Source organism: Rattus norvegicus, chromosome 2 (genome assembly GCF_021556685.1).
Source record: "Rattus norvegicus strain SHRSP/BbbUtx chromosome 2, alternate assembly SHRSP_T2T, whole genome shotgun sequence".
Lineage (NCBI taxonomy): Eukaryota > Metazoa > Chordata > Mammalia > Rodentia > Muridae > Rattus > Rattus norvegicus.
Genome location: NC_141535.1, coordinates 63,714,673 through 63,728,626, shown reverse-complemented (window position 1 = coordinate 63,728,626; position 13,954 = coordinate 63,714,673). Strand labels below are relative to the sequence as shown.

Here is a 13,954-nt window from a genome sequence, read left to right as displayed (position 1 = left end):
TGCTTACCCAAGGGAAAGGTACTGTCATTGCCACACAGGAATGCATGCTGCTCACTGACGCCATCAGTTCTCTGCAGCACGTTCAGGTCGGAGCTACAGAAACCTCCTATTCTGGTGACTATGTATATGGCTGCTGGGCTCTCACACAAGCATCTACACAGGCGCTGAGATGGGGAGACATCTGAAAGCAGGCTGCCTCCACCCAAAGAGACCGACTTTAACATTCCCACTTACGCTCCCCCCTACTGTTCCTACACACACACACACACACACACACACACACACACACGCACACACACACACGCACATGCACGCACACCCCAGAGCATCAACACAGAAAATAAAGACAAAGCCTAAACAGCTAAAAAGAAACCTGTGTTTGGTGTCTGATTTCGCATCAGAGTATAATCCACAGAAACTTCCCAATTAGAGAAAAGTTCATTGCCAGGGCCTGTGAGGAAGAGATATATGGGCACGACTGTTCAGAGCAGCGCCATCACCTGACAGACATCAGAACGAATGCCAGTTTTCCAGAATCCTTGGCTACTCAGCTCCACGGTGACTTCTCGACGCATTGTGTTCTTCTGCCGTATCTTCTGGAGCGCTTCCTGGAGAAGAGCTCATCGTAAGTAACGACATCAGCGAAGCAATTCTAAGCCAAGCATCAAGCATGAGAAGATGAGAGTCCCTCAATATTTCCTTACTTTGGGGCACTAAACCTCTTATGCAAAAAGACAATATTTAACCTGACTGAGGTGAGGGCCAAGGTATAAGACCCTCTAGGTACAAAGCAATCCTTCCTATTAACCACATGAGAAAAATTACTAACCCATCAAGTCTGAACAAAATATGCTTTTACAAACGAAAGGCAATATATGGCTTGGGTTCTGAAATCACCAGGTAAGAAGTGTTCTTATACCCAGCCTTACAGCCTTACAGCATTTCCATTTAAGAAAGACACTCAATCAAGCTGATATCGACATGATTCTACAAGTTGCCTAATTTGTAAAGCCCTCACAGTCTTACTGCAGGGGTACATGTTAGAAGTGGGGTGGGGTGGAGCCAAGAAGGGTCCAATGGTGTGCACCAACAACTCACAAGATTTTACAAGATGACTGCAAATTAGAGTGCAGCCTGAACTATAAAATGACATTCCTGGGGTTGGGGATTTAGCTCAGTGGTAGAGCGCTTGCCTAGGAAGCGCAAGGCCCTGGGTTCGGTCCCCAGCTCTGAAAAAACGAAAAGAAAAAAAAAAAAAATGACATTCCCCTGGAAGAAAGAGTCGGGAAAGGGTAAAGACGAGGACCTCAGATTTTCCCCCGTGAGACACAATCAGAAATCATGCCTTCCTTTTCACTACCCTTCATCTATTTAGCTGTACAAAAACATTGTACATTTAATAAAAGTCCCAGGAAGTCATAACAAAAAGAGTAACTACAACCAACTCCACCATCAAGTTCCTACTAGAGGCTACCTACCAGGAGATGAGTATTCAATGGCACAGACCACTGAATGGCACATTTTCAGAAGTGCACACACACAGCCTTGGCCTTGTAGGGCACCGCTAGCCTCTCGCCTCAGAGTCTTCCTTTATAAAGGCTCTGATTGGCTCAAGTCACAGAGAGTGACAGAGCCAGAATCCATGTCTCTTCCCAGCGTCTTAGCCTTGTACAGTAGAATAAAACCTCATTGAGAAAAAGTCTGTGTTGATGCTAAATTTACTCTTACCCAAGAACTAAAAGAGAACCCTGGAATACAGAGGACACTACTGCTCATCAGTCAGGAGTATGGGGTGTGAGATGTCAAACTTTACAAGGTAAGATCACCGTTACACTAAAAGAATTACGGAGGGAGGGTGGTCTCTTACAACTGTCATACCCAGAAATCTATGACCCAGTGTTATGCTACGAAAGGTTAGGGATAAGGCTGATTTATAAACTTTGAGCTTTTTCTACTTCTACAGGACGCATATTTAAAGGCCGGGGTGTTGCTCAGTAGTAAACTGCTCGCCTTGCTTGTAAGTGTTTAAGTGCCAATGCCAAACAACAGATGTGATTCCTAAAGACAGCCAGCGATTTATTAGAAAACTGGCCTTTTAAGGGTAAAAATATCCTACAGCTCATGTCCCTGCACCCCTGCACCCCTGCAACTACCAGCAACACCAACCAAACCCAGTGGTTTAAAAAAAAAAAAAAAAAAAAAAAACCAAGGTGGGTGGGGTGAGAGTGGGGTGTGAAGTTATAAGAAGACCTGTCAAGAAGGATTTGGGAGCACTTGGAGGGGAGGAACTAAGGTGGACGAGATCAAAACACCGTAGACATGTATACATACATGTAGACATATATGAAGTTCAAGTAAGAAGAATTTCCCTTGACTACTAAAAGATTTTTAAGAGGCAATCAATATACTAGAATACACAGAGGAGTATCCCTAATTATTTAAAATCTTCTTTTTAAAATATTATTCTAGAGTTAACAGTGCAATCCAACAATCTGAAAATAAACCCAACATGCACAGTCATTAACCGCCGAGGAGTGGATTCAATACCCACCTCCCTCTGCGCCAGCTTCTGTTTGTCAGTCTGTTTGACCTTGGGACTATTTGCTAAGAGGTGGCGAAGTTTCACGTAACTTTTCCATAATTTTTGGTATCTAGGAAAAGGACAGAAAGTTATCTTAGACAAAGAGAAGGCAAATCTGTGAAAATTAAACCAATTTTCTAATAAGCCTGCTCAAACATACATTCCTTTAAATACCTTAGTGGCAGAAAAAAAGCTCGTTCTAAAGAAACCCATGGTTTGAGAGCTCAGGAACTGGATGACACGAGTCACCAGGAGCCTGTTGAATAAGTGACTGATAGCTTATCTGGATCAGAAATGGGGTTCACACTAAATGGATGAGCCTCTGGAAAGACTCCACAGAAGACTCACACAACCACTTCAGTCAACGGATTCCTGTTCCATTTCCGAATGCTACCTCTTTATAAGTGAGGTGTTTATCTAAATTTATCTTTCTCAAAATAGAGATGGCGGATTCAAGAGCGCGACAACAAAGAACCCATTAGTGCGGAGACTCAAGGCACAAAGGTGGATGCACTGCCAGCTGGAGAGCAGGGAAGGCAGAGGTGGTGCCATTTGTTAAAGCGACCTGGGAATGCAGAGACTGCACAGCCCTGTCTCAGTCCACAGTCCTGCCACGAGAGTTCACGAGAGCCTCGTCACATTCTACCAACATCTTTCTAACAAGGGGTCTGCAGACTTCCTGTCATGCTGGAGCTGCTCCTTTCCTGGCCTGTGCTCGGCCTCTCTCCTTTGTCAACAGGTTTAGAGAATGGAGGGAAAAAAAGAAGTACTTACACGGGGCCAGTTCACTGCTTCATACTTTTATCCAAAGAGGGAAAAAAAAGAACAAAACCCTTTAGCCTCTTCTAATACACAACAGCCAGAACTGCAGTTATGAATGGAAATCTCCCAAGCCCTTCTCTCCCACTATGAGTCCTTCTCTCTTTAAATTAAGTCAGGAAATCGTTTATTTGTCTAAAAAGGAGGACATCGAAACACACCTGAAAGGTCCTAGCTATCTCCATCCCCACATATCCTCATCTTCTCCCAGAAAAATATTAATGTGCCAGTTGGAAAAGCTCACATCTGCAAAGCAATATGAACTCTAAGGGTAGGAACACACGGCTCCTACATCCCACACAGCCCTGGACTATGGGATCTTCCAAACACCCCCATGCTACAAGCCAACATCGTGCTACCTGCCATCAGGGCACTGAGCAAATTCAAAACAAAATGAAACACATAAATATTACAATAACAAGTAAAGGGAAAGCTCCCTAAAGTTTAAATCCACTCACGACTCCTGGCGACCAGACTGTCGGGGATAATCTTCGCGGTAATTTATTGCAGTCAAATGTGTAAAGAAACTCATTCTTCACAAACTACAAAACCTAATTTGTAGATTTGGAGACATGGTTTGTTTCAAGTCTTAATTTGTAAAAAGGAAGATGTCCACTGAAGGCATCCTCTGCTAACGCGGCTGTTAGTAGAAGGTGAAACTGGCCAAGACAAACACCGAGAAATATCTTACTGTGGGTCTCCTGCATAACTCAACTGTGCAGGGCGTATCCCAAAGTGAACGATAATCGGAAAAGTGATCACTTCAGGGTTGAACTGCTCACGATCCAGTTGATCGATGCGGACAGAGCTTGGTTTCTAAGGGAGAAAAGAGTATCAGGGTCGTTATTCCCATCAGAAGTCCTGAGACACCAACTTAACCTAAGCAAAGGGATTAACCGATTCCTTTCCTCTAGAAAAGCTTTGTCTCCAACCAGAAAAATCCGGAAGGATATAAAATCCTACACTGTGGGATGTATGTTAATGGCGCCCCTGCAAACAAGTCTTGGTCATTTGGCATAATGAACAGTGATTTTGTTTTATTTTTGCAGTCTACCCAGAAACCTTTAAAACCTAAACTTTTAAAAAAACACCTGGTCAGTTATCTACCCCCTCACCTCTTATAGGGAATGGGCTGCACATCACAGAGAGAGATTTGCAGGCTTAGTCTGTCGGAACATCATATTCAAATGATGGGTGCACTGCTATTTAAACAGTTTTCCCCTAATTCTACACTTAGATTAAAAGGTCGGTGACACAACAGAGAGCTGACTTTCTCTCTTTTTAAGATTTACCGTATGTATGTGAGTGTTCCATGTGCATGCACTTATGTGCACCATGTCTACGCCTGGTGCCCTTGAAGGTCAAAGTGTACGGGCTCCCTGGAAGTGGAGGCAGGCCAGTTGCTCCCTACCTGTAACCCAGCCTGCTCGACCAGCTGACAATTACAACAATGACGAGGACAGCTTTGCACAAATTCACTCACATTGTTCAAAGTCATGAAACCTCTGAAAATGGATGTCATCTAGAAATAAAAAATCTTACTGCTAGCTTGAAAAAAAAAAATCTTTGTTCTCAAAAAAAAAAAAAATTTAGACAATGTTGATCACAGGTAACCTAATCCTAAAAATACAAATGCCCATGAGCAGCAGAAACATGTGATTTGTTTAGGCATACGGTGGCACGCTGGTGTTTGGAAAGCTGTCTAAGGAATGGTGCTGGGTTACTTCTGTATCATGCTACGACTTATATCACTACAACCTACAGAAGCCAGCCGTGAGCACCGCCAACTGCAGCTGCTAAGATCACTCGAGCCTCCACATTGGAGACCAACCTGCGCACAGAAGCGCGATACCAGCCAGGGTCTCCCAGGCCGTGCGCGGTAACACAGCATCTAATCCCAGCCCTGCCAAGTGGAAGGGGTGGGCGAATCCAGAGCTTAAGGCCAGCCTGGGCTTATAAAATCTTGACTCAGAATACCAAAGTTAATTTTGAAAAATTAAAAATCATCTCTAAATTATGAGGACGGTGGTGTGGGGGATGAAGTACATTCTAGACTTTGGCCATAGCCTACAAATCTATCATTGAATCTCTCTGTAAGAATTAAAGCCTTTTCACTAATGACCAAAGTGTTCTCTGGCAGAGGCGAAACTGTCAGGAAGGAACATTAATTATTTTAGGTCTGCAGCAAGAAAGTATTTAATGTGACCATAATGGCTGGGAAAACTCAATAAATTTCCCAATGTCCTTGCCACTAGGTAATCTTTCAAATGAGTACTGTACAGGACGGAATGCAGTGTCATGCCTACTCTGCCCTGTAACATGTACACGTCTGAAGAGTACGGAGTGAAAAGCTGCTTCTGTGACAATAAACTATCTTCCCATAAAGAGTAAGAAAGAGCTGACTTCATCATCACGTCCCTAAGCTGAACATCCATACTTACTTTCCTAATCTATTTCTGATCGTTTTCCAACAGAAGCCTTTGATCCTCACCAGTCTGGTTCCTTTCACTATCTACAAACCAAGCCGCTCACCATCTCAAAGATATACACTAGTCGTGCCGATGGTCAGGACGGTTTCTTCATTTCTGTGTCTTTCCACTGTGATCTCTGCTAAAACTAGAGGTTTCAGCGTGCGGGATGCTAACTAAATGCTCCTGGCATCCCAGACAAGGAGCTAGCTGCAGCTCGTGCACCGGCTCATCAATACACCAGCTGCACGATGCCTGGGTGACAGGTCAAAGTGATGCACACCACACGCAATGCATCGGGACACGCCAGGAAGAATCAGAAGCACCTGGGACTTTTTAAACGCTGTAACTTCTTGGGCCCCTGTCTGCAAAATATGGTATGAACCGTAAGGAGTATTAACCTCTTTCAAATGGCTTCTAACTGACCGTAGGATTTCAGGAAAACTGACGCATGTCTCGGAAACAAGCCCAGGGTGACACACTCCCAAAGAGACTACTACAGAACAAGACAAATTACATCTCCTACAATCAGCCACTCTGTGACTTAGCTCTAAGTAGTCAGAAGAACTGAAAACATTTCCACCTGTTCAAAGGGAACAATTCAGTGCCATACACGGGGTTGTTATATTTTTCTAAAGATACTTTATGAATTCTGTGGCGTTTAACACTACAGCAGCAAAAAGACTATTTTATCTTTCTAGTTTTAAACACAGTTTTGGTTATATACCAATTAAAAAAATAATATCTATGTGACAAATGATCAATAACAAAAAAAAAAAAAAACAAATACCATAGAATAAAATCAAGTAATGGGTAATAACAATTTACTTAACAAAAAATAAGAATTGGCAAAACAATTTAAAATATAAATATTCACTAGAAACTAAAATAAATATAAAAATAGGCAAAATACTGATTTCCCCCACTACCAAAGTGGCTAAGGTTTTTTGTTTTAAAGCTACTACGAAACAATGAGTATTCTCATATAACCCACAATCCTCCTGGGGAGAAATCTGCCATGTATGTCTTAAAGATATGTCCATGTTCAGGCAGGTGAACAAAATATGCCCAAACTGTAGTCCTTTTCTTACTCACTAAGTATTTAAAGAAAACTTACCCAAAGGACAAGAAGCTAGAGTACTCACAACATGTCCCACGCTGTAACTGCTGTGTGGAACATTTGAACAAGGGAAGGAGGCTCACCCCCAGTCCAGGCTGGGCAAGCTCCAGAACTCACCGTCCCAGGGTTGGTAACTATCATGCCTTTGCACTCTTCCGCATATTTCTGCCACTCGAGCTCCTCCCATTGGAGCATATTGGCAATCTCCTCCTCAGGGACCAAAGCCTTGCTACAGCGAAGCAGGTAGAGAAGAATCTGGTGCATTGATAACACTTCTTTGCCGCCATCTTGGGGTGGGAGAAGAACAGAGCTACTCAATTAACAGCAAAGCGAGACTCACTGTGGTAAAACAAGACAATGGCTGTAGCAGAGCACATGTAAAGAAGCAATTCAGAATTTACACTTTCAGCCAGGTGCCAAGTAATACGAACACCATTTGTCTCACTGACGAACGGTACTCATAAACCATCTCACTTACTACAATGGGAACAGCAACATTATAAATGATAAAGGCTTTATTTGTGAGGTATGAATATGAGAAAGGGTGCTTGCCTAAATAAATTTAAAGTAACCTATCATAAGAAGCCACAGTTTATAATAAACAGAATCGTGTTATGTCTAAATATTTTATCATTCTTTCTAGAGTAACAGATGAAAGCTTTTCAGAAGTGATGCTCCTGTCTGAGGGAAACTGCAAGCTTTATGAGGTATTTATAGATGTTTTCAATAAGACACTGTTGCACTATGCTCTAAGTGGGAGGTGCTAATGTGCTGCACCTGCCACAGTGAGCGGAGCTGAAGAGTCTGTACTGATATCACAGAAGATCGTTATGGATACTACAGGAATGAAATACCAACTGTCTGGGGTTTACCAGTACGGTGGGCTGAAAACCACAAAAGGCACAATGCAAAGTCAGCTCAGAAAGGGACAACCCGTACTCATAAACCAAAGACGAGCGACTCCTGTGTGCCCAGGATGGAGGCCGCACGGCGCTGCCTGCTCTCTGAATTTAGCTTCACGACCAACACGGCAACGGATCTTGTACCACTTTTCTCTGACTACCTCCACCCAAAAGGACGAGCACCCTCCTGGGGACTCTGAGAAAGACTTTTCTGAGATCACTACCCTTCCCTCAAATGTGAGGAGCTAAAGTACAAGCCAAACACTGAGTGGGCAAAAAGGAGCAAGAAGCCCCTTTGGGGTCAGAGGAGCTACTGGCCCCGAGGAATCTGGTGGGTAGGAAACACGGGAGGTCCATTGCTGGTGGGATTACAAACTGGCACAACAACCTTTCTGGAAATCAGTCTGGAGGTTCCTCAGAAAATTGGACATTGAACTACCTGAGGATCCAGCTATACCTCTCTTGGGCATATACCCAAAAGATGCCCCAACATACAACAAAGACACGTGCTCCACTATGTTCATAGCAGCCTTATTTATAATAGCCAGAAGCTGGAAAGAACCCGGATACCCTTCAACTGAGGAATGTGGTTCACTGACACAATGGAGTACTACTCAGCTATTAAAAACAATGACTTCATGAAATTCTCAGGCAAATGGATGGAACTAGAAAATATCCTGAGTGAAGTATGTCAGACCCAAAAGGACATACATGGAATATACTCACTAGTAAGTGGCTATTAGCCAACAAGTACAGAATATCCAGTGTACAATCCACAGAAGGCAAGAAGGTTAACAAGTCTAAGGGTCGGGAAAGAGAAGAACTGGGTGAGAGAGGGGAGTAGGAGGGGCAGGGAAAAAGGGAAACATGATCGAGTACTTGGGAGTGTAGTGGGGGAGGAATAGGACTGAAGCCCTAAGGGCCAGCAGAAAGAAAAGAAACAGGCAACCTTGGAAGTAGGAGTGGGGGAGGGGGGACCCTCTAGAATATACCAGAGCCCTAGGAGGTGAGAGAATTTCAAAACCCAAAGGGAAAAGAGACCTTAGATGAAATGCCCAATAGAGGGAAGAGGGAACTTTTGGAGTCCATCTCCAGTAGAAAGACCGGGCATCAGGTAGAGGGAGGGGGTTGCCATTCCACAGTCAAAAACTCTGACCCTGAATTGTTCCTGTCTAAAAGAACTGCAGGGACAAAAATGTAGAAGAGACTGAGGTCCAGTGACAGGCCCAACTTGAGATCTATCTCAAGAGGAGGCACCAAGGCCTGACACTGTTACTGATGCTATGGTGTCCTTAGAGACAGAAGCCTAGCATGGCTGCCCTCTGAGGCCCAACAAGCAGCTGACTGAGACAGATGCAGATACTCTCACCCAACCAATGGTCTGAAGTCGGGGACTGCTGTGGTTGAATTAGGGAAAAGCCGGAAGAGGCTGAGGAGAAGGGCGACCCTATAGAAGGACCAGCAGACTCCATAAACCTAGATCCCCAAGGTCTATCAGACACTGAGTCACCAACCAGGCCGCATACACCAGCTGGTCGGAGGCCCCGACACATATACCACAGAGAACTGCGTGACCTGGCCTCAGTGAGAGAAGATGCACCTAACCCTTGAGAACCTTGAGACCCCAGGGAGTGGGGAGGTCTGGTGGGGTGTCGGGGTGTTAGGGTGTGGGAGAGGGGACATCCTCTTGGGGACAGGGGAGGAGGAATGGGATGAGGAATTGTTGGGGACAGACTGGGAGGGGGATAACGACTGGACTATAAACAAAAGATTAAAGATAATAATAAAAAACTCACAAAGCTAGAGTGTGGTGTTATTAAACATTTAAGTGTCCTGAGTTAAGATGATACTAAACTGAGTTTTCTATTTATTGCAATTCCTTTTAGCTCACAGTTGCACAGGTTACATTTCATTTTCGGAAAGTCACTGCTGTGGAACTTAAAATGGCTAGACACAGCAGAGCCCTGGTCGAGAGCAGCGGGAAGAACTGCCAATCTCCTCCTTTTTAAACAGTCAGGGATGCAGGAAAGGGTCACTAACTCCCCCATGAATTAGCATAACAAGCCAATCATGCGGAGACGTGCCCCCAGCCAATCCGATGTACCCAACCTCTCCCTGTAACTCTTTACCCAGGTAATACTAGAGCATGTCAAGCTGGCGATGAAGCCACCACAGTGGCGAAAGTGTCTCAGTAGACTGTGCTCCAGGGACTGAGGCCAGTGTCTGGGGCACAGATTAAACAGGAGAGGGATAAAGAGGCTGCAGGAAGGTGCCAAACGTTTGCAGGACTTCACAACACTCAATACAGGCTTGGTATTTTATTTTTGACTGTCAGGTGCCAGACTCTGTGTGGTCTCGGTACAAGCCTTGGGATTGTGTCTGGGGCTGGGCATGATCACAACAGCACGGTCCTACAGAAGATGAGGCCTGCCTTCCTGATGCTTCTCCCTCCTCTGCATCGCAGCCGCAGGGACGCTGACTTTGAACTTACAAGAAGTGCTAAGAAACCAAAGTCTGCTGCTACGGCCCTGTCTAGTCCTTCAGACGCAGGGGCAGGAGTATCACTGCAAGTCTGAGGCTAGCCTGAGCTACTCTGCTAAGTTCTACCCTGATCTACAGAGCAAGACCCTGTCTCAAAAAAGAAGACACACACACACAGGGGGGAGGGAGAGGGAGAAGGAGAGGGAGAGGGAACTCTGACTTCATTTTGCCTTCCACCGCATAAGGAAACAATGCTGACACGTTCATCTCTCATCTCCAATGAGTCTGAAGGGAACAGGCAGACAAGAGACACTGTAAAGCAAGTGAGTGGCTCTACACTGCCTGTGTCTACATACACAACAGCAGGATCTGAGAGACGAGCTCACTAGTATTTGTCTTACAAACTCAAAGGTGAGTTTATCTAGAACTGTGGGCTGACAAGGCGGCACTGCTTCCAGTGGGAGGAGTGGAATGCCATCTGCCTTTGGATCTGGGAAAGTCTGCCTATGTGTATGAGCATGGGATGGGATGGGAGCAAATATAAACAGACACTGATGAACAGCAACAGGCTCTCTGCACAGCTATGCCCGGCTGACCCGGAGGCACTTCAAATACAGTGAGACAGATGAGAGGTATCTAATTTAAAGTGAAAAAGCTAAAAAAGAGCTACTGGCAGAGGGAAATACTTAAATCTACAAACCATCCGTCTCTTAAAAACCTCAAGCTCTAGGCTAAATGAGTGGTATAGGTACTGCCCAATTTAGGAGGGGAATATCTGCAAGAAAAAAAAAAAAAAAAAACAAGGCAAATAAATGCTTACCAAGAAGCCCACCACACAGTCTCTGGTTTGGGCTGGGAGCAACCTGGCTGATGGGAAGGGTGCGAGTTTTATAGCAGCATAGAAACTGGGCACAATTAAACAAGTACACAAAATGTACGTCAGGTGCAAACTGCTGCTGGTAAAAGAGAAAATAAATCCATGCTAAAAGCCTGCTAACTAATTCACACGGCGGCTACAAAAAGACAGTCATTCACAACTATGAAAATGTAGAAACTCAGGACAAACTAACATGAAGGGATGTCTGGGACGGGGACTGTGGCTCTGCTCCACATCTGGTACCCGGATGCAACCTTAAGGAAGTATTAGAAGAGGCAGACAGAACCTGAGAGCCCTGCACCAGCCCACAGGCCACAAGCTATAGTAACCCCCACCTAGCAAAGAGACACCGTAATAAATGGCTGTGGAATGGCTTTCTGAGGTGGATTAATCATATGGCGACTCGCCCTCCTACTGCCATGAACTTACCGATGTTAATGAATTGGCTCTTTGCGTTTGTCTGTGTTGCTACATGTTTATGTTGGGGATTTATAGAATTATGTCACTGAAGGCAACAAAGTAATTTTTATCTCGTTGGCTAGAATAAATAGGACACGATACAAATGAGAAATTAGAGCGGGTAAGCTAAGGTTAGCAGGAATTCTGCCAGATCTGGGGCTGGAACCGTGACAACAGCTCATTATTCGGGAAGAAGTAGTTTGTGTTTCAGGGAATGAATCTGGTCATTAATGAACTGACAGACTTTATAAACTGTTGCTTAGACACCCAGCTCCCTCGGTTTATATTGCTTGGTTATTTATGTGGTTATTTGGGAGAGAGGGACAATTTGTTAGGAAATCCGTGTTAAATCTATGGCTGCTCGAACAAGTATTTGTCAATTATCTAACAAATACTCAAATCCCCGTTCTTCACACTACCATTAACTATACACTACATCCACATAATCCCACCAAGATAACTTGGAATGATTTTATTTCCTCAAGTTGGTATTCACAACAAGTATTCCTTAATTTCAAAATATAGTTATATTAAGAGCTGGAGATGGCTCAGTGGCTGGCGGCACTTGCAGAGGCAGACGACATTCCACTCCTTCCGCTGTCTCGGACTGCAGTGCGGCCAGGGCAGCTCATGGCTCTCCTAGATAAACTCAGTACCTTCACGTTTATAAGCCAAGTACTAGTGAGCTCGTCCCTTGCTTCCTGCTGAACCTCATCAGCGTGGCAGTTACTGCCCAAGAGCTTGAGGGCTCCTTCATTCCTGCTGCCCTGTAGGCAGGCCTAAAGTAATGCTTGCTTTATGGGACCTGGATCTAGGTTCCAGCACTCATATGTTCATAAATAACCCAGGTCAAGAGTATCCAATGTCCTCACCTGGCCTCCAAGGTCATCCAGCATACACACAGACGCGGGTAAAACACTCATACGTATATAATTTTTAAGTTTTTTAAATAGGATAATGAAAAGATTAAAGATGCTATATCAATTGAATCCCGCTCCCCACACCCCCAGTACATTTGCTTCCTAGAACGCTGAAATGCCCTCTATCCTCCCGGCCTCCTGCCAGCCATACAGGACAACTGCTGCTCCAGATAAGGCAATTTCCGAGACGCATTTGCTAGACAGGCGAACTGCAAACTAACTCAGGATTTCTGGCTCACTCTGCTGAGGACACAGGTTGTCCTCTACAGTTGCCTCCTGTCCTGATCAGCTATGGTCAGAAGAAAATCCTACCCTGGGTCTAGTTCCTCCCAGTTCTCCTGCAACCAGAGGGGAGAGCAGCATGAGAGAACAAATGAAAGGAGACTCCTAAAATCTAAATGCAGCAGCCGCTCTAACACTTGAGTTCTGGCAATCTGGAACGCACCAAACAACATCTAGTTTACACTATCAAGTCTGTACATATGTGTAGGGCAACTGAGAGGTGACGCCTTCAGATTAGAAAAAGGGAGAAAAACTATGATGACTGGTAACTTTAACATTCAATCTAGTATTATAATAACTGATGATAGCAGGCAGCAACCCAGGCGTGGTGGTGCAGGCCTTTGATCCCAAAGGTGGAGATGTGGCGGGGAATGCAAAGGGATTCTAAGTTTGAGGCCAGCCTGGTCTACATAAGGAGTTCCATGCCAGCCCAAGCAAAAAACAAGTAGTAAATGAAAAAAGTTTTATAAAAATCTAAGTAGAATGAAAAGACCACAAAACACTTGAAATAATAAACTACCCAGCCTCTCAGAAACTCAAGAAGCACGTGCATGCTAGCAATGGGGCTGTTCTTGTGACGTAGACGGACGAAACTGTAAAGGACAGACAGTAGTACTCAGTCAGCAAGTAGCTTTTTCAAAATATCTCACAAAAATTCTTGGCCAGCGGTACCAATTGGTGCGTACTTTTCCAGGAGCAATCGGCCACTCTTCCTTACTTAAAGCGTGTATGCTCTGTTGACAAAGCAACATCACTTGTTGAATTCTATCTTCGGAGGCGCACAAGTGCAAATGGACAAATGCACAGGACCGTGGCTAGAGCACTCTATGAAATGGGCAAATTCACCACTGGATGACTGTCAAGAAAGTATATCCATCCATACTGCAGAATTCTCTTGTCAGCATTAAACATGACACAAAACATTTACACAGAAAAATGTCTCAAGTATTTTATAGTAAAGAAAACAAGCTACATAACGTCCTCGATATAATCTCATTTGAAGAGCAAAAGTGAAATGTGCCTCACAGGTCAAAGTGTGAGCAGA

At 44.4% G+C, this 13,954-nt stretch overlaps 1 protein-coding gene across 8 annotated transcripts in view; it reads right to left on the bottom strand.

The window, feature by feature from the left end:
- Drosha (drosha ribonuclease III) overlaps window positions 1-13,954 on the bottom strand; it is a 113,479-nt gene that overhangs the window by 49,922 nt on the left and 49,603 nt on the right. For 4 of the 8 annotated variants that reach the window (XM_087621787.1, XM_087621783.1, XM_087621785.1 and 1 more), the window contains 4 exon segments: window positions 7,106-7,275; window positions 4,092-4,216; window positions 2,552-2,651; window positions 501-608 (listed from right to left, as the gene is read on the bottom strand). In XM_087621787.1, the coding sequence (XP_087477913.1) occupies window positions 501-608; window positions 2,552-2,651; window positions 4,092-4,216; window positions 7,106-7,275 (503 nt within the window). 8 annotated transcript variants of the gene reach the window in all.